The 22,134-nt window shown below is 35.2% G+C and overlaps 4 protein-coding genes across 4 annotated transcripts in view; all 4 read left to right on the forward strand.

Moving 5' to 3' along the window:
• Positions 1–621, forward strand: part of HELRODRAFT_179357 (hypothetical protein) — a gene marked incomplete at both ends in the record, with an annotated part of 8,897 nt that extends 8,276 nt beyond the window's left edge. The window contains one exon of the mRNA XM_009028191.1: positions 26–621. Coding sequence (XP_009026439.1) covers positions 26–621 — 596 coding nt within the window. The remainder of the gene's footprint in view (positions 1–25) is intronic.
• A 1,505-nt stretch (positions 622–2,126) lies between these two features.
• On the forward strand, positions 2,127–3,576 carry HELRODRAFT_179358 (hypothetical protein; the record flags this gene model as incomplete). Its single annotated transcript, XM_009028192.1, has 2 exons — positions 2,127–2,193; positions 2,447–3,576. The coding sequence occupies 2 exons, from the start codon at positions 2,127–2,129 to the stop codon at positions 3,574–3,576; spliced, it is 1,197 nt and encodes a 398-aa protein (XP_009026440.1).
• A 3,070-nt stretch (positions 3,577–6,646) lies between these two features.
• Positions 6,647–12,983, forward strand: HELRODRAFT_86708 (hypothetical protein; the record flags this gene model as incomplete). The annotated part of the gene is made up of 13 exons (XM_009028069.1): positions 6,647–6,809; positions 7,071–7,217; positions 7,771–8,131; positions 9,248–9,489; positions 9,686–9,800; positions 10,136–10,201; positions 10,405–10,562; positions 10,922–10,988; positions 11,342–11,509; positions 11,771–11,884; positions 12,151–12,245; positions 12,369–12,542; positions 12,787–12,983. Coding segments are annotated over 13 exons (2,067 nt in total), but the record flags the coding sequence as incomplete, so codon positions are not given.
• Positions 12,984–18,579: 5,596 nt separating this feature from the next.
• HELRODRAFT_179360 (hypothetical protein) lies at positions 18,580–19,734 on the forward strand (the record flags this gene model as incomplete). The annotated part of the gene is made up of 2 exons (XM_009028193.1): positions 18,580–18,773; positions 19,182–19,734. 2 exons carry the CDS (start codon positions 18,580–18,582, stop codon positions 19,732–19,734), a joined length of 747 nt encoding a protein of 248 aa, XP_009026441.1.
• Between the last annotated feature and the right edge of the window lie 2,400 nt (positions 19,735–22,134).

A 22,134-nucleotide genomic window follows, 5' to 3' on the forward strand; every position in this document is an offset into this window, starting at 1 on the left:
AATGGAAATATGCGGGTAAATTTAGATGGAATGGAAAAGGCTGGGTCAGCCAAAGCTGATATATCAGCCAAAACAGGTATGTCAGTCAAACTTGGTGGATCAATGAATTTGGGTGGATCAATGAATTTAGGAGGATCAGCTTTATCAGGCTTATCAAACAAAGCTGGTACGTCCGTTTCAGGAGGATCATCCATTTCCGGGAGATCATCCATTTCAAGTGGATCATCAGTTTCTGATGGCTCATACAAAACTGGTGGGTCAATAACTTCAGGTGGGTCCGCTTCTTCAGGTGTAAAAATTTTATCTAGTACGTCTGGTGGTTCATCAGTTTCAGGTAATTCCGTCTTGACGAACCAACTGGCTGGAGGAAGTAAAGTGTACATGACCACCACCTTCACCAGATCCTGGACAGAAATTGAAGAATACGATGAAGAATACAACGAGGAAGGAGGCACCACTAGAATTATTCGCTCAAAGAGATCAGCTGATCAGTCGAAAGATCTTGTTGCTCATCACTCCAAAGATAATTTGAAAGTTAGAGGAAGATCAATGTGGGGCGATAATGGCGACGACGACTGCGAACTCGACATGTGCGCACTCTGTGAATTTGATCTTGAGTGACATTGAAATGCTACAATTTGCATTTAAATTGACAATTTGAAAATTAAATTTTTATAGACTTTCAATAAAATTTAAACTTTTGAAATTGTGAGCTATAGTTGAAGTGTTTTTTGAATAAATTCTTCATTAGTTTTGCAAATTTTTGCTGTAGTTTATAATTAAAAAACTAAACCGTTAAACTACAAAATATTACTTTCAAATATTTACACACACAGAGTTTCTAATCATAAATAACTGGAACCTAATATCCCACAACTAAATATATGCAAATCACAATGTCAGAAGGTTGTGTTTCGCATTTCTTTTGATATGATTTAAAAGAAAAAGATACTTTGCTTCATTAGGTGACAAACGAATCGCAAATTACAACAATGAAATCAAATCACAATTTGAAATTCAATCAGATTAAATAGCATTCAGCAACAATATGCTCTCTCACTCACAAGTTTGACAAAAAGTAATACATAGCCTTTCCATAAAAAAACAACATATGCGGAAAAAACAAAGAACTCAAACTTTACGTTCCTATCACCGCTAACCAAAAAATAGTCTAAAATGAACAAATATAACAAAATATAGACAACACCTAGATAATGAATGTTACTATCGAAAAGACGTAGCAAAGTTTTCGAATCAAACACTTTTAAACGTGTTTTTGAATTGGCATGTTGCAATGCAATAAAAAATAAACTTAGGTTAATTAGGATAAAATTATAAAACTGTAGTTAAATTTTGTTAAAAAATTTGAAGCATAAGTCACACACACTGTAAGACCAATTGAAGATAACAAATAAATTTACCTATTTCGTGAAACAAAGAACGATATATAGTTTTTGCATAGTTACGATCATTCATTTTAACCTCTAGATCAGACAACTAGAGCCTGCTAAAACCTAAATCAGAATAAGGTTTTTAAGTATCAACGTTAATAACGTTTAGAAAAATTTCTAATTTAGATTTAATTTTTTGGATGTTTTTCAACAATCAAAGTTTAACTAAACACTCGCACATACACACAAACACACATACACAAGCAAAACACACCACTGATTCACACACACCACACACACACCCATACACACATGAATCTTTAATTGGTAATTCTTGAAACTTTGCCAACGGAGGCAAATTCACAACAGGTAAGAATAAATAGCAAAAAGAAAAACCGAGAGAGAGAGAGAGAAAAAGAGGGGGTAGAAAGAGTGGGTAGGAAGAGAGAGAGAGAGAGAAAGATAAAATGAAAGAGAAACAAATAGAACACCACATTGGAAACACAAACTGAATGAATGTATAGAAGTTGTATCAACACCAAGATAGTTTTTTCTACCTTACATTTTCGTTAAATCAGTCGAGATTCTATTATTTAATATTTTTTTGGTTTATCAAATTTTATTCATAGATTTGGAAATTAATTTAGAAATTGTTTTTAAACTATATAAATATGAATGAATTTTCATAATATTCCGCTAGATTTGTAAAATAGCGAATCATTCAGTTACAGAAACATGCTCCCCATAGCACAAGTTTCTTACACCATTTGGCTGTGGAGTTTTATTCACATAATCGGCAGAGGTACTTTAGAATTTAAAATTTTCTTTTTATAAATTTTAAAATTCATTCAAAATATTTTCATAATTATACATTAAATTTATTCTGAATACTAAAAAATACTTAATAGGCCTAACGGTAGCTACTATATGTGTAAATAGTGAAATGCTTAATATACGTATTGCAACACTTAAAAATGCCAACGCCAAATAAAATAATTGAAATTTATTTTTAAAAATGAATTTTTTTTTCAATTTTTACCACTCCTCTCGTTTAGTTTCTGCACAACAGCCCGGATTCAGTAGTCCCTCTTACTTCTTCCGTTTGTTTCAAGATGCTCCAGTTAACACGTTTGTGGGACAAATAACTTTATGTCAATCGATGGCGTCATCTTTACTACCATCATCAAACTTATCATCTTCTTTTTCATCCTCTTCATTCTCATCTTCTTTCTCTTCATCTTCACCATTCTCTTGCATCAAATCGCAATCATCTTATTTTCTACTAAACGAAAACCAACTCGATTTCAGCATAGACAGATCAACGGGCGTCATCACAACCAAAAACACCAAATCGACTTCCACTCCACTTCACTTCCGTTACAACGTCACAACAGTCGCGACGTCATCAGGAACTTCTTACGTCACAACAGTCGCCATCGAAATTTCCAGGTACAACAAATTCGCCCCGAGATTCGCCAGTGGAGATGTCTACAGGCTTGGCCTCTTTTTCAACAGAAGTATCAGCGCAAATTACGCACTCTCGAAGAATTTTAACGAGCCAAACAGCAACTACAAAAATACAAAAGATTTCAACAACTTAAATAACAACATTTTTAATAAGAATGCTGACAAAAACAGCCACAACAACAGTTCAACTACAAACAAGCTGAATGAAAACGTGGATGCGAGTAACAACTACCTCATCATAACGGAGTTGTACGCTGCAGATGACGACTCAAGAGACGGCTTTGACGACGATCAGTACAATAACTTCATCCAATTTGAAATTGTCAACATAACCATCCTCAACAAGAATAACAACACCAACAACAACATTATCAACAGTTACAACAACATTCCTCAACAAACCATCCAACAGGCAATCAATCGCCTTATATCAATCCATCAACAGAACGGTACCATCTTAACAAACCAGCTTAATGAACTGCTGTACTACATTTACCCTAATTTGACCTTTGCTATCTGGGTCAGGGCATTCAATCCAGACTGTTCACCAGTGCAAGCAACGAACATCTCTGTGGTTGTCGACGTTGTTGATATCAGTGGTTTGTTTTGTTGTATGAGTTTATTTAGGAATAATTTTAACGGTCGGGCGAAATCACATAATGCTGGTTTCTTGGAAGGAATTTTTACTGATTTTTGGAACATTGCAATTAACAAATGAATGAATATTATTAAGAACTGAAATAACTTAAAATTTAAGTAATAAAATAACAGTGATTATTAACATAGTTGTTTCAACGTCATATTTCAATCGTTAAAAATTACAATTCATTTTCAAATGCTACATACTTTCTTTTAATTTTTAACACGCTAATATAACAAAAAAGTTAATGGAAATAAATAGATCTTTACTTGTATTCCATCTTAAAAATTTAACTTATCTTCATTGCTCCAAAGAATATTTTAACATCGAAACGCACATGCATGCTTTGCATTATACGTAAATATAGTTTATTGGTAAGAATGAGAGATAGGCATCTTCTAGATTTTTAGGTTCGCTCAGCTAGTATTTGAACCATGTAAACGCGTACTGACAAGACGAAATGAAGCATACTTATCGATTGAGCTAACTCGCCAACCAATCAATATTAATTGCATAACTTATTGGTTGTAGTATCTTAAAAATTGTAACAGGAATGATGAGTGTAGCAAAAAAAAGTACTAGTAAAATAATAATTTTTGTTATAATAGTATTTAAATCATTTTCCGCACTAATCCAGCCCCAAGAAATGTTGTAGTGACGAATATATCACTGAACGATGTTACCATCTGTTGGGAAAAACCATCATCAACATCTTTTTTTTCTTCATCATCGTCGTCGTCACCATTACTGTACGTGATTGTGTACATGGCATATAACCAATCGCAGAATTCCATCCAAAGTTTGGAGTGGAAATCATCCATGGTTATTTTTCCACCATCATCGTCATTTTCTTCCTCTTCATCATCACCATCTCTCCTTTGTTCTCCACTATCTTTCCTCAAAGAGAACACAGACTACAGATTGAAGATAGCTCCTATCATTTCAACCTACAACCAGACCAACGTGTATGGTCCATTTTCGAGTCTGACCAGTTTTGCCACCAAAAATTTTGGTATTTTCTTCATTTGTTATTTATTATTTATATATATGTATTTTGTGTATATATATATATATATATATATATATATATATATATATATATATATAAATTTTGTCTTTAAACATCAAAGACTAACTCTACCACACGCAACAAACGTTTCATCCAGCGTGCTCAAGCAATCCGTGTTTCAACGGGGGCACATGTACCTCTCCCGCGGCACTCCCTCCGACATCCTTCATCTGCCTGTGTCCTTCCGCTTACTACGGAGATCGCTGCCAAATTATAGACACTTGCGTCCTTTTGAACCCCTGTGCCAACAACGGGTTATGTGGTACGGGCCTGTCCAACCAAATGTTGGAGACGGATTCAGTTGCTTCATCTAAGGGTAATTATGGTGGAAGTGTGGGCAACAACTTAAATGGCAACGACGCTAATAAAAATAATTTTAAAGACATCCGGAACAATTCTAGCAACAACAACAACAAAAACAACAACAACAGCGTATTTAAAATCGTCAACAAGAACGAAATTAATATAACAAGTAGCAAAACTTCTAACAACTTCGAAAACAACTACCAGAATAATTTTTCACAACATCCGCAGTTTCCCGCCAGGCAACAAACAGCACCCAACTCCATATACGCTCCCTACAAATGCACCTGCACGCCTCCCTACACCGACGACAACTGCACTACAATCGACTTCTGCCTACTACCTCAAACTTGTAGTAACGGAGCCACTTGTATAAGTTTGCCAGCGAAGAAATCGTCATCCCCTCAGCTATCACTCACTACATCGCCATTCTTATCAGCGTCTACGCCTTCTCTATCATCAATTTCATCGCCACAATCTCTCGTAACGATGGAATTGCAGTTCGTTTGCACCTGCGCCCCCGGCTTCTATGGGGAGAGATGTCAAGTTTTTGATCCTTGCATCACCAGACCGTGCTTCAACAATGCTACCTGCTCTCCTTCTAATTCTTTTCTAAGTGGTGAGTGGAGGGAGGAAGGATGAAGACGATGAAGATGATGATGACCATGAAGATGATGATGGCGATGAAGGTGATGGTGGTGAAGAAGATGATGATGACGATGAAGATGAAAAATGTTTTCAAGATGATGATAAATGCAAAAAAAAATTATGACGATGTTGATCATTTAAATGGTAGATATGTTTATAAGGAAGATCAGAGCACAAAACATTTAACGTAATTGTTTTTTAAAACAAACCAAAAATTGGCCAGATGGACAAAGACGGTTCAGTTGTGTTTGTCCTGGAGGTTACAGCGGGCAGTTGTGTCAATTTTACGACCCATGCTGGACTCACCCCTGTCTCAATAATGGAACCTGCCAGCCAATCACCAGCGGGTAAGAAGCAGTTGATGTGGTTTTTAAAATTTAATTCTAGGATGATCGTTAAGTTTTCAAATCTAATTAAATTAAATTGAAGTTTAATTTAGTTTCAAGATTTTTTATTCACATTTTGCAACTATTTTCACATTGTTTTTGAAACCAAAACGTTTTGCGGATCAATTTCTTTTTATCAGAGTTTTTTTTAAAAAAAAACATTATTTCGTTAAATTTTTCAATTAATTATACAAACAAATAAGCCAAATATTTGGAAAACTAAACACATCACCAGCAACCCATCAAGCAGCCCTTCTTACACGTGCAAGTGTGGGGCGGGATACCGCGGGCTAACCTGTGATTGGTACAATCCCTGCCTCAATGAAGCTCTGAACGTCTGTGGCAACGGTGGCACCTGCATCAACATCAACAATGGACAGTTTGTTTGCGCTTGCAAACCAGGTCAATTGGAGTTTTTTTATTTTTTATTGGTGACATTTTTTGAAATACAAAATTAACTCATTATGAAACATAAAATTAGCTCATTAACTCATTCATTTAACTTAAACTTATTTCAACTTGCATTTGGCTATTCAGATAAAGTCTTAATTATTTCATTAACATTTGAATCAAATTATATTAGATAAGATTTTTGAAAAAATGTGAAGGTTTCCTTGGGAACCAATGTCGTCAGGTGGACGCCTGCACTTTCCTGGCACCTTGTCTGAATGGAGGTGCCTGTACGACGTTGGGCGACTATCGCTACAATTGCTCGTGTGCAGCTGGCTGGTTTGGAACGAACTGCGAGAACTACGACCCCTGCTCCATGAGGCCGTGCGTCAACAACGGAGTGTGTCTCAGCAATGGTCCTGGCGTTAAATTCACTTGCAACTGTTTGCAACCGTTCTACGGAGACAGGTGTCAGTTCAGAGATCCATGCTTCCAGAATCCCTGCTACAATGCAGGTTTCTGCGTCAGTGGTGGTGGGGCGGGTGGTGAGAGTAGCAGTTCGACGATGGTCAGCAGTTTTTTCACTCAAGAAAGTTCAACCAAAGTGCCGTCGTTGATGTTACCGACATTTTCATTTCAATCGTCAACAACAACATTTGCGCCACCAGTCATGCCAGATAAATTTTCAACAAGATATTCGACAAGAAGCAGCGTAAATGAAAGATACATCGACAACAACATTAGTACCAACAACAGCAAAGATAGTGAAAATAAAGTGAACAGCAACACCAACCCGATGAACTTCACATGTTTGTGCCAGCCAGGCTTCATAGGCAACCTCTGCCAGTACTTCAACGCGTGTCTGCTAAACCCATGTCAGAACCTTGCAATCTGCTACTCAAACGTTATTGACACCTTATCGGGTAACGCGAGCACACAAAATAACATTCGTTACAGCGATAACAACACCACCAACATCAGTAGCAATGATTTTTATAACGTCGATTTGCTATCCGAACAGTTTTCTTGCGTTTGCGTTAACAGTTACAATAACTCTTTCAACGATGACAACAACAAAACTAACCAAATCGGATATTTCGGTAAACGCTGCAATTTTTTGAACTCGTGTTTCTCCAATCCCTGCTTCAACAACGGCTCGTGCACCAACACATCTTTGTTCGGAGGCTATGCATGTCAATGCTCCGCTCATTTCTACGGCAATCAGTGTCTGGTGTTCGATCCGTGTAGGAGAGGTCCTTGTCTCTATGGTTCTGCTTGTGTCCCGGGATATCAAACCGGTTCTCTTCCGTTTAAAATTTTTAGTTGTTTCAAACTTTACAAAAGAATATTTTAATTTCACTTGATTGTTTAAACTATAAAATTATGTGGTGAAATAAAGACATAGTGATTTTAATGAAATTGGAAACAAATTACTAAAGACGATCAAACAATTTTACCTACCAACAGCTCAATCAGCATTCACGTGCCTGTGCACTGTTGGACGTTTCGGAGCTACATGTGACAGATTTGATCCCTGTTCATCCGCCCCATGTCTTTTCGGAGCCACCTGTTTCAACTACACCGACACCAACTTCACTTGCAAGTGTGCTAACGGATATTTTGGCCCAACCTGTGCATCCCGAGATCCTTGCACTAGCAATCCATGCAAAAACTCCGCCTTTTGTTCCATGTTGTTCTCATCTCACGAAGCTAATTCCGGATTCAGATGTTTGTGCAGGGATGGTTTTTTCGGTCTTCTATGCGACAAGTTTGATGCCTGTACGCTTTCTCCTTGTTTAAATTCCGGATCGTGTAGGATGGACGACAGTGGGGAGAGGTACAAATGCTCCTGTACATCAGCTTACTACGGAGTCAACTGCGAACGATACAATCCTTGCCTCGATCCAAGCAGATTCTTTTCAAGTCCTGATAATAATGTGACAATATCTTCATCTTCGTCGTCATCTTCAACGTCGTCGTCGTCATTGTGCGTTAACAATGGGAGTTGTGTTAACACCAGCGATGGAGATTTCCTATGTAACTGTTTGAAAGGTTCATCATGCCTACCTACCATTTTCATTCAACTTCAACTTCATTTCAAATTAGGAAATAAAGAATATTTGAGGAAAAATTAATAACCTATTACAAATTAAAATTATAATAATTAAATTTTGATTTGTTTTATATAAAAAAATCGGAAACCAAACTAGGCTTCTACGGTAGAAATTGTGAGAGGTACAGTCCCTGCTCAACGAACCCATGTTTGAATGGGGCCAACTGTACTGATGTCAACAATTTGTCTTACAAGTCTGTACTTTCTTTACATGAAGTCCATATGTGTACTTGATAACTTTGCAAATATACATGATGATTTGGTCTAACATAATCGTTACGCTTCGTTTATCGCTAGCAATTCTTAATCAACTAATTTATTGCAAATTTAAAAATTACATTTTTATGTGACAGGTTCTTTACAATTTTTTTACAAAATATATATCTAAATTAATTAAAATTATAAAACTATTAAAAAGTGCGTTTATACTTAACGTAGATGCAACTGCCAGCAAGACCTGTTTGGCAGTAACTGTCAGAACTTCAACTTCTGCGGCCAGGGCCTATGCAAGAGGTCATCTGCCTGCCACCTCACTGACGTCCAACTCAATTTTTTGTCCTCCATTCTCAACAGGGTGTCCGTTCAGTATGCGCCCGAGAAGGGCGGGAATGTTCTGGATGTTTCGTTAGGGAAAATTATTGCCTTGTGTGCTTTGTGTTATAAATTTTAATTTTTCTTAATTTTAAATTTATCATTTTAACTAATACAACTTTTTTTTATTTGATTTAACATTACAAATTTTTTGAGCAATAATTTTAAACAAAAAATAAAAATCAGTTTAATCTTCACAACAAATTAATTGTTATTAAATTACGACACCGAAAACCAATCTCCATGCAGCATCGTCAACAACTACAAATGCCAGTGCAGTGCGGGCCTGACGGGTGCCGACTGCGACACTGAGGTAAACGAATGTTCCAGTACCCCCTGCTTGTACGGAGGAACCTGCATCGATGGTTTAAACTACTTCCGGTGCAACTGCACTAGCGATAGGACGGGAGTCAGGTGCGAAATTGCCCTCAATTCGTGTCAGGCTATCCCCTGTGCTTCCGGGGCTACGTGCCTGGATAGGGCTTCTGACGGTTAATGTAATTTTTTTAACGTATTAGTGTTTCAAAATTTATCAAAATGTAAAAAACTTAAAGTTTTGATTAAATTTTCGGAAAATTTAAAAAAAAATTAATTATTTACGACAAATTTTAATTCAGCAATTGAATTAAGTATTAGCACATCTTTTCACAAGTTTTCCGTTAAAAATATAATTTTCATTGCTAGGAGGGTACATTTGCATCTGCCCTCCCACAAAAACTGGCCTGCAATGCAGTGAAGATAGCCACCCCTGCAGTCCCAATCCTTGCTTCAACAACGCCACATGTTTGGCGTCAACATCGTCGTCATCATTATATAGGTAATTTCATATATTTCTACTCTGCTATTAAATTTTTGATAGATAATTGTTTTTCACCTAATTTTTCTTACATTATCTTTATCATTTTCGTCAATAATATATATCATTCTTGTCATCATCGTCAATGATATCATTCTTGTCATCATCGTCAATGATATCATTCTTATCATCATCGTCAATGATATCATTCTTATCATCATCGTCAATGATATCATTTTTATCATCATCGTCAATGATATCATTCTTGTCTCCATCATCGTTACCATCAATGGTCAACGTTATTATCAATCACACACACACACACACACACACACACACAGGTGCACCTGCCCGCCTGGATTCACAGGTGCCAACTGCGAGATGGATATTGACGAGTGCCAGTCAAGGTTGTCGTCATTATCTTCACTCCATCATTAAAAAAATAAATAACCTATAACAAATATTTTATTATTAGTAGTAGCAGTATTTATATAATTATAATTTTTCCGCATAATTTTTGACCACAATGTCCCATCTTCTTCCTCGTCCAAATCATCCTTCTCATCTTCCTACCATTCTCATTTTCATCACCCCATCGGCATCTGGGCAGACCATGTTTGAACTCAGGAACCTGCCAGAACAATGTCAACTCCTTCAAGTGCATCTGCTTGCCTGGCTACGTCGGCTCGATATGCGACGTCAAATTAGATAGATGTCAATCAAATCCTTGTCTCAATGGTGCCAACTGCTCGTCCACGTTAGATGGAGGTGGCTGGATTTTTGCATCTGTTTGAAAGTTTTTGTGTTTTTTTCTCTCTCTCTTTCTCTCTCCCTTTCTTTCTCTCTATTTTTCTCTTTCTATCGCTCTCCCTTCCTTCTTATTTTTTTTTCTCTCTCTCTCTAATTTTTACCCTTTTTCCATTCTTCTTTCCTGTTTGTTCTCTTTCTTCATCTACAGCCTGAAATAACATGGTAGTAAAATAAATGATGATGGGAGCAGGCGAATTAAACATCAATCAGCAAATTAAAACGTTATCGCAATCAAATTAAATCATTTTATTTCTAAATAAAATCAAATAAAAATAAAATTGTTACATCTTGAAATATAACCTCAAACCTACCTCGAGGTTTCACGTGCGCATGCAATACCGACTGGACTGGAGTCCGTTGCGAGATTTCAGTGGAAGCGTGTAGGTAGGCCATCATAATGATCTTTAATGTTTTCTGATTGGTCGTTCAATTTGACGTCACATTACGTCATCTTACGTCAAAAAAATATTTTATTTTAAAATCAATTTATCACGCTTATATTTTTAAAAAAATTTTCTTTACTCACATTTACTTGTTTCGACTTTTTTGCACTAATTTCATCGGCATCGTCGCTCATCACCTTCTCTCGTGTCAAAATATCATCACTATACTGTTATATTATTTTATAAAATTTAAGCCAATTATTTCATCAATCACATGTTTAAAATCATCCTTACCATCGTGCCATTTTCTCCCCATTTTTACAACCACCACCACAAAACGTTTCCCCTACCAAGGTCCTCGCCGTGTCGCAACAGCGGCCGCTGTCTCAACACCATAGCCGGCTACATGTGCATCTGCCCTGCTGGCTACCAGGGCGATCAGTGCCACTACGAAATAGATGAATGCCTGTCTGGTCCCTGCATTAATGGCGCTACGTGCGTTAACTTGGTCGGCGCTTTCAAGTCAGTTTTTGCAAATTAGGATTGCACAGAGTCACAAATACATACATACACACATCACACGCATACACACACACATACGCTAACACATGCACATACACGCACGCACATACAGATGTTTTTGTATGCCAGGATACACATCAAACAGATATGAAATCGTGTTTTAACCACAAACACACACATACACCACACACACACACACACACACACACGCTAATACACGCACACACGCACACACGCACGCACACACACACGCACATACAGATGTCTCTGTATGCCAGGCTACACATCAAACAAGTGCGAAGTTGAAATAGATGAGTGTCTGTCGTCTCCGTGCTCGCCTGGTTCCACCTGTGTCAATCTTGTCAACTCTTTCAGGTGTTGTTTGATAAATTATTTTTATTTTATTTCTAATTTATTGCCTAAATAGCATGAAAAAAATATTTCTAGCCATATAATAATAACAGTTTATTTGAGAAGTAACATGATAAAATAAGGAGAAATGTTTATTTCGGTTAAATTGGAATTTTTGATGGTGTTTGGCTAGTTGAGATGCCATTAATGCCATCAACACAACAACGAGGATACAGACAATCATGTAAATATTTCATCTGGGAATTTAACTTTTGGCGCGTTTGTTGCAGATGTACTTGCCAGACAGGGTCAACGGGAGTCACGTGTTACGATGACGTCAACGAATGCAGCAGTACTATTGGTCAGGAATTATGCTTTAATGGAGGTGAAGATTTTCAATCAACCAATCACAAACTAATAACGTTTTTAATTAGCCAATCATAATCATCTATTTGTAATCAGCCAATCACATTAAACCATTTCATTATCTTCACCCCCTTTTCAACAGGCACCTGCGTCAACCTGTTCAGATCAGGCTACAAATGCGACTGCATGCCGGGCTACATGGGCGGAGACTGCCGAAGTGTGATTGACAGCTGCCTCTCACAGCCGTGCCAGTACAACTCCACTTGCAAACCTGGCATCGGGTTCTTTAAGTGCATCTGCACTCCTGGATTTAAAGGTCGGAACCTCACTCATTGCAATTTCTCTTCACCTTCTTCTTATCATTATTATTATAATTGTTCTTTTTATTTTTATTATTGTTGTTGTTGTTGTTGTCCGTAGTAGTTAAAGTATTTTTAGTGATAGACTACTTGTAGTAGTAGCGGTAGTAGTAGCAGCAGCAGTAGAAATAGTGGTAGAGGTAGTAATTCGTTCACTAATTTTTATTAGCCTTTCTACATAGCGTAATGAACCAATGCGAGCAGGTGATAACTGTGGAGTTGAAATAAACGAATGCCTTTCAAATCCCTGCTCGAACAACGGCACGTGTCTTGATGACGTCAACTCGTACAAGTGCAGCTGCACTGATGGGTACTTGGGTACTTACTGTCAGTTTGTTGGTAAGTGCTTTCGTACTTATCAAATTCCAGCAGTTGATTATTTATTTGTTTGTTTTTGATTCGCTAATTTCTTCTAATGGTTTAAATTTTGTCATTCATTCGTTCGTTCGTTCATTCATCAATTTATTCATTTATTCGTTCATTCATTCATTCATTCACCAACTCCTAGTTTCTTGCCCGGACGACATCCTTGTTAGTTCTACTTACGGAACATTTTATTGGCCGGCAACCAACCAATCCAAAAAAATTAGGTCACCATGTCCTTACGGCTCGGTCGGTGATTGGAAGATGCGTTCGTATGCAGTGAGGTCGTGTGTACTTAACAAAGGGCAGGTCACGTGGAGCTATCCAAATTTTAGTAACTGTTCCAAAGTTGGTTATTTTTTTTCTCAAAAGAATGTTTGATCTGTTTTCAAATTTTTTTCAAATTCTTTTCAAATTGCTAGATAAAACTAATGTGTAGTTTTAAAAAATTTATTTGACTATTAAAATTATGCAACATTATAAATATTATTGATATTATTCATTATTATTATTATTACTACTACTATTATTATTATTATTTGTAGTATTTTTATTATAATTTTTCTCAGTCATGGTCGTTGCTAGCAAACGAGGCGTTAACAAAGTACAAAATAAAGACGTCGAATCCAACAATGGTCACCATGGAAACTTTAGTCGAAGTAGCCAACGGTGTGGCTAGTGTAGTCCAGTATCCTTCCTTTGATCTTCAGGTTAGTTGGTCGGTTGGTCAGTTGGTCCGTTGGTCAGTTGGTCAGTTGGTCGGTCGGTGATCGGTTATTCGGTTGGTTGGTTGGTTGGTTGGTTAGTCAGTTGGTCGGTTGGTTATTAAATCAATCATCTGTTCAATTCATTCATTGATCAGTGCGTTGGTTGGTTTGTTCGTTTATTCGTTCATTTATACATTAATTTATTCTTTCATTCATTCATTCATTTATTGCCTCATTCAATCATTCTCTCATTCAATCAATCCTTCCCTCATTCATTCATTCATTCAACCGAATGCTTCAGTGTTCGCAGTTGTTGGTTGATATAATGAACAATGTCTTAAATGTCAACGAATCGATCATACAATCAGCAAACCAAATGAACGATACAAATTTAAAGTTTGTATATTGTATAAGTTTGTATACTAGTTTGAGTTTGTATCTTGGTATAAGTTTGTATTTTTGTATAAGTTTGTATCAATGTAAAAATTTGTATCTTTGCATGAGTTTGTACCTTTGTATAAGTTTGTATCATTGTACAAGTTTGTATCTTTGTATAACTTAATATATTTGTATGAGTTTGTATGTTTGCACAAGTTATGTATATATACATTGCGTATAATATGTATTTGTATGAAGTGTATTTTATTTGAAATTTCCTATCGGCTGTTAATTTCCTCTTTACAGGCTTCTAGACTCGTCCGTCAAATTTGTCAAAACTCCCACCAACGACAACAATAACATCAGTAATATTAATAGAAATAATAATAATAATAATAATAATAACAAGGATGTTATTATCAACAATAATAATAGTTTGACGCTAACCTCTGATGATTTTATCGCAACCGTCATAATATTTCCTATCAGTAACAACAACAACAACAACAACAACAACAATAATAATAATAATAATATTTTTAACAATTTTTTTTATCTTTGGAATGATGTCGTTAATAAATTGGTAGGTTTTTTTTATAAATTTTTTTTACAATACTATATATATTATTTTCACAAATTCGTCGTTAATTTACTTTATTTCATCTTTAAATATTTTTTTTTGTAATTTTAAAGTAAAATAACACAAATATAATATAACGAGAAACACCTAGCGATGTACACTCACTCACTCACTCACTCACTCACTCACTCACTCACTCACTCACTCACTCACTCACTCACTCACTCACTCACTCACTCACTCACTCATGTGTTGTGCGTGTGTTGTTGTTGTTGAATTGCTGAAACCTCTGAAAATTTATTGAGAAGAAATTAATAATAATAATGACAAGAATGGCGTTATATGAGATAACTTATTTGAAAAATTTTTTTTATAAATTTTCAATTGAATTCGACAGCAAATCAACATATCTGAATCACAGCTCTTTGTGGCTAACAAAACTGAGTACATCTTTATTAACAACAATATCAACAACAACCTAATTCCCAACAACAACAACAACAGCAGTAACAACAACAGCAGCAACATTCTCAACAAAATCGTCATCAACATCTTCAAGCAGCCTTCAATATTTCGGAATTACCAAACGATCGGCGTCCTAAATGTACAAAAACCGATAATAAGCTACAACCCAAAGTACCAACTCGACAACGTCATCGTCAACATGTCAATCATAACTGATGTCGTACTTGTGGCTACTGCTTTAGCGGACGACTACTACAGCTACTACTACGACAGCTACTACTACAAGTCATTTGATTCAAATTCTCAACGACAGCAAATATATCTTGCTGAAGAGAATAACAGTAAAAGGCGCAGACGTAGTGCAAGCTATCTCGATGCCGATGTTGTTGGCAATGCAACTCATTCAGAATGTAACGTAACGGTTTTCTTTCCATTGCCTAAAACATTAAATAAGGTTTGATGGCTGATATGTGTGTGTGTGTTTGTGTGTGTGGTGTGTGTGTGTTTGTGTGTGTTTGTGTATGTGTGTGTGTGTGTGTGTGTGTGTGTGTGTGTGGTGTGTGTGTGTAGCTATGACGGGATTCTATTAAATCTATTTCGCTGCTACTATTGCTGCTAGTAATGTATTTGTTTGTATGATTGTTTGTCTGTCTGTCTGCCTGATCAGGTCTTGCTTAACTCTGATTGGGCTTATGTGTAAATGTGAATGTTTAACTCGTTTTCTATCTACTAGAGCTGTTTGTGTTTCATACATATGACGAGAGAAATTGATTAATTGTCGTTTAGTTCATGTTTAAATGGTGTTTAAATTACATTTAATTTGTGTTTTAATGTTTAAATGATATTTAAGTAATGTTTATAAAATGTTTAAATAATGTTTATCTAATGTTTCGTCACATGTTTTTTTTGTTTCCTAACAGAAGCAGCTATCATCGCTGGTGTGTGGTCTGTGGAACAACAAAGGTTAACATTAATTTTATAAATTATTAACATGGTGAGTTAGTTTGTCGATGGTTTGGTTAGCTTAGCTTAGACGGCAAGAATGCCGTATTTCTTGATGTTGTTGTTGTTGTTGCTCACTGACATGGTTCAAATACTGTCTGTCCAATGCCTAAAAACCGTGCCTCTGATATAGTGCTTGCGTATGTAGGCAACATGTTATAGCAATTGAGCGATTCTTAAGCAGCTTTGTGTTTATAAGAGCCGCATAAAAAATTAAAAATTTTCTCTAGTTTTTCACAGATTTTCATAAATCAAAAAATAATTCAACCAGCTGGTGTGTGGATGGTGAAGAATAAGAATAATGGCGGTTTCGGTGTGATTTCAAACGAAGCAAGCACAATAGCGTGCAAGTACAGGAAACATGGGGCTTACGCCATCCTGGTTGGCTTCAAGTTCCACTTTCTGCTTCATTTTTCATATAAAATTGAAACCTCCCGACATAATTTTTTTATTTATTTTCTTATAAAATCTGTTAAACCTAATTTTTTGAATACTTAGACTTAAACTAATCTTTAGTATTATCACTAATAAATGACAGCAAACTCAGAAAGAAAGAGTGTACGGCATTTTTGAAACGATAACGTACGTTAGCTACATTGGCTGCGGAGTGAACATCATCTGTCAATCATTCCTATCTATATCATCCGGCATCTACTTGTGAGTTTTAATATATTAGTTGCAAATTAAAAATTATTATTTATTATTATTATTAATTATATAAATTTTAATTTACATTGAATGAGTATTTTATTAATAATACAATCTAGCTATCCATCAACGCATTAAACTATCAATCCATCCATCAATCCATCCATCCATCCATCCATCCATCCACTAACCACTCAGATACTACAGACAGGAGCGCCAGGAGTACATGAACCTCCTAACATACCTCTCAACCATCCTTCTAAACGCCATCTTCATCCCGACTACGAGATGGAACATGTATCTCGGTTATAACGAAGTCGACGATATATCGAGGTACGTTAGATTTTACGGGGACTACTACTACCTAATGAATGATGGCGATTATAACAGCGGCGTCTATGAAGAATACGATGACGATCTGATGAGTTACACTAACAACAAAGTTCAAAATAATAATAACGAAAATAACAAAGTAGATAACAACATCGATACGTATAACTCTAACTCTACATCGTGTTCCTCCTTCATGTTTTTCTTCCATCTCTTCCTAATGTCCACCTTTCTGTTTTACACCATCTGTGTGGTTGACGCCTTCTTGCAGACGTCTGGCAAAGATGGTTCCTTCCGGTACCTTAGCTCCTTCTCCTTTTACGGTTTGAGACTCTTCTGCGCTTTAGGTTTGGTTTCTGCGGTTCATTTTTTTATAATTTTTTCATTTTTTTAAATTCTCTTTTCATAAAATTGTAGAGGTTTCAACAACAATGCATCACACGCACGCACATACACACGCACGCACACACAGTCGAGAATCTTTTTGTAACCGCTTTAACCACTACACCGCTATCAAGTTTACCACATTTTAATAGTCTAAACTCTATATTTACATTAATTTTTAATTCCATTACTGAGTTTTTTAATAAATAGGCCTATAATTAAATATTTTTCATTAATTTTCTTTCCATTAACTGCAGGCATTCCATTTATAATAGCATTAGTTAGCATTTTGGTCGACGTCTACAGATATGAATACGCGCATTTATAGTTAGTGAAATATTTTAGTTTTAACAATTTTTAATGTGAATTATTGTCATTTAATCGTAAGATACTATGGCATGAAAAAAAAGATTGAAATTTGGAAAGGAAATGGCTTTGACAAATAAAAAATATATTTCAACCTTGAAAAAATTTATGTTATAACTTAGAAAAAAATGCCATGATTTAAAAAAACTAGATTATGATCTAATATAAATTTAAAAACCTGGAAAAAATATTGGTTTCTGAAAAAAAATGATTTTTTAGCTGTCGAACTCCCCTACAAAATGAGATACTGTTTTACACGGGGTTCCTGGCTTTGATCAGCTTACTCACCTGTTTGTCTCTGATTCTTCTTATATTATCCGCTCGTTTCAATTCTTCTTCATCAACTTCCTCTGTTTTGAGGTATGGTATTAGTTTGGGTACTAATTATTTGAGGTATTAGGTATTACTAATTATTGAGGTATTTTATAAAATTTTGAAATATTTGTCTGTAAAATTGCACTGATTAAAAAGTTGTTTGATAATTGGTTGAAATGATTAATTAAATAAATTAAGAGTTAATTAATTCTTTTCTATTGTTTTAAATTGGATTCATTATAACTGAAAATTAGGTTTAATAATTGTATTAATAAGAATTCTTTAATAAATATATTAAAATAACTTGATCATATAAAAATCCTTAAGCAATTAATTCAATCGATTAGTTAATTAGTACAATTTTACAGATAAATATTTTAAAATTTCATTGACAACAGCAGAAAGCGAGGAAAAAAAATATCGAAAGCAGACAAACATCAAAAAATTTACCACACCATGATCGTGTCATCCTTCGGGATCACCTGGATATTTGGGTTGCTTGCTGCCAAATTTGGCCACCTTGCTCTGGAGATCGTGTTTTGCGTTTTTAACATTTTAAACGGATCGTTGTTGGTTTTGTTTCGAGTTTTGCTGTCGAGACATGTGAGAGCTGCCTGGCTTGAATGTTGCAGCTGTGCTACCGTCCTCAGGTACGTGGTTTGGTCTTTTAAAAGTACCTTTAATTTCTTTTTTATGTTATGTTTTTGTTTATTCGTTTGTTTCTTTTATTCATGTTACTACTTTCCTTTTTGTTATCACTCAATCAATCAATCAACCAATCAACCAATCAATCAATCAATTAGTTCATAAAGCGCTATTTCCGGGATGGAATTTAGATACAGTTAGCAAAGAGTTATAATAAATTTTCATTATAAAATTGTTTTAAATCATTTTACTTCAAGCCGCATTTAACAAGAGAAAATCACATATCCTAATTACAAGTCAAATAATTGAAATAGTTCGCAACAGAGTATCACAATAATTAATCATTCAATCGTTCAAAATTTAATTAAATTGTCTATAATCCTCCAACAAACTGTTCCCCCACTTGTCCCAAGTCTGAAGACAATACAGACCGACCCCGGAAACGGAACTTTCGACGGGAACAATGGGAGCCGGGATGAAGTACGAACCCCTGAAAACCTCTTCCTACCAAGATCGCTTGTTGAAAGTCTGAACGAACACGGTTCCAATTTTGTGGAAAATAAAATCTACATCGAGGAAAACAACTCGCCGGCTTTCAAAAAATATTCAACAATCAACAACAAGAATAATAACAACAATTACAATAACAATAATAACAGTTTTAAAAAAATAAATTGGAAGAAGGAGAATCTGAAATTTTCTGCATTTTTTAATCGTTTCAAAAAACACGAAGACGGTTTCCCGCTCGGAAAATTAGGCGAGCAGACGAGTGATCTCCCAGTTCTGACTGCTGAAAATAAATACGTAGACACACTGAAAAGGTTAAGGAGTGTCAAATCTACAAACATTCTGAAAGGGCAAGAAGATGTTTTTAATGTTGATTCTATAAGAAAATCGAATTTTAATGATAATATCTCAATGCAAGTTAATGATAACTTGATGAGTGATAAGTTGACGTATATCTAAAAAGTTTTTGGTCTTGGAGAAATGATTCTGTATTGTTTGTTGTTTTATATCATGATTAATGATGATATTTTTTAATGAATATTTGGAGGAATTGCGAAATTTGAAAAATATTATTTTTTTTTAGATTTTTCGAAACGTTTTTATAATTAATATCGTCGATGAGTTATGAAAACTGTTCACTCTTGCGAATTTTTTCAAATTCCTCCATTCAGATCTGTACGTAAAATCACAAAAATCTTTACATCACTTATAAATATGACACATGACGAGATAAGTAATGTTAATCTCACTCACATTCACTCCTATTTATCACTACATCAATTTTAAATCATTGTAGATTGATTAGATACAATACGATTTATAAAACATGGATAAGGAAACTTCTTATCAAATTATCGTTACAATGATGTTATTAATGTTGTTAATAGTGAGGTAGTTGCTGTTATTAATATTCATGTTTTTGATGTGTGTACCGTTTTATGTAACTTGATGTTGTTTATTACAAAAGTGGTCAACTCGCAATTGAATGCATGTGATAAGTTCTTTTTTATTCTTAATTTTTCCCATCTATTCGACAATATTTTTAAATAAAACTTTATTGAAATGTTTATTTTAAAGTTTAACAACGTGTTACAGAAACATAAACACTATCTTGATGGCGTATTTAATTGTAAAAACTGTACTGAAATATATTGTAATGCTACGAACGCACGCATACACACGCACACATACGCAAACACACACCCATTCAGACAAGCATATACACACATACATATCATCGCCATGTAAGTAATAATGAAAAAATATCAAAATAATCAATTTACATTTTTTTGACAAATCTCTCCTAAATATTCCTCAGAGATAATAATGACGACAAATGAACATTGTACGGAAATTCAACTCGCAAATCAATGCGTCAAACACACACAAAAACACACACACGTACACACATACACATACATTGAATGTAACAGACTGGGGTCTCTTGGCAATCAAAATCGATTATATATTTATATAAAAGTTAAAACAAGGCAACATTCCTGATAATATACGTGTATATACAAATAGTTTGTATGTTGTCAATAGTAATATGAGCATATCAAATATGTATGAACTAGCTAACTTTAAATTCAAAATATAAGTGGTATCTCATTGAAGGGATACAAGATACATAGATATAATTGATATATAAGATGTTGAAAACTTAAAAACAAATTAATGAGCAATATACGAGTTAAATGATTAATTGATAAATTAATTGACAAATTAATTGAACATTTAATGAATTAATTAAATTAAATAACAGTCAATGAATGAAATCATTTTAAAAATTTGAAAAAAATTACTTTACAAAAAAATGAAGATAGATTGTTTTGGTTATGATTGATGATTTAATGTAAGATACGGATGTGGCATGGTGTGTGTGTGTTGTGTGTTTGTGTGTTTGTATGTGTGTGTTTATGGTGTGCGTGCGTGTGTGTGTGTATTATTATTTCGCACATGTTGTCGATACAAATTTTTTCATCTACTTTTAGTTTTCCTTCTGTCACTGGCTTCTTGGAGATAATCTCTTTCAAACTGAAATATTTAAAATTAAACAATATAATTTAAGCAACGTAGATGTTTAAATTTTAAAAAGTTTGTGTGTGTTTGTGTGAGCGCGCGCGCGTGTGTGTGTGTGCGTGCAAGTATGTATGTATGCGCGGGGTGTACAAAACAAAAATACGAACAATGCGATTCGGAATTCTTCCTAGGTACCAAACAGCTGGCGACGTTGTCTTCATAGGGACTTGACAAGGTGCTGGTCGTCTTCAGCGAAATGTTGGTGGGGGTCTTGCTCACCTCCCTGTAGCTTCTCGACATCAAGTTCATCGAGAGAGGTATTTTTATCTTGAGAGAGGTAATTTTTTGTTACGGGTAATGTGCTTTTGCAAAAATTCTTTTGGGCTTAAAAAATGATTTTTGGAAAATTTTTTCAAAAGTATAAATACGAATGTGAGAACATGTTTTTGATAATTCTAATTTATTTTAAATAAAATGTTTGATGATGTATAAATGATTTCATTCATTCCATTAATTCATCTAATAATGACGCAAACAACCCGCCACTAACGTCGTCATCGTCATCCAAACACGACTTCAAAGTTTGACATTGAACCTGCGGGTAGCCATGGCAGGTGATGGGAAAAAAAGTTGAAGGGTTCAAATGGTTTGGAGAGGCAGGGGTAGATTTGTTAGCAATCGGGGGCATTCGTAGAGGTTTGAAGGATTTGAAGCCACTACCTATGTTGGACTGCCCCGAGTTCGTGCTTGGACCCAAGGTTGCTGATGGCACGCTTTCAAAGGGGTGATTGGTTGTTATTTACAAAAATATCTTTGTGAAAATCTGTTTGAATGGTT

Source organism: Helobdella robusta (assembly GCF_000326865.2).
Source record: "Helobdella robusta unplaced genomic scaffold HELROscaffold_53, whole genome shotgun sequence".
In the NCBI taxonomy this organism is placed as follows: Eukaryota; Metazoa; Annelida; class Clitellata; order Rhynchobdellida; family Glossiphoniidae; genus Helobdella; species Helobdella robusta.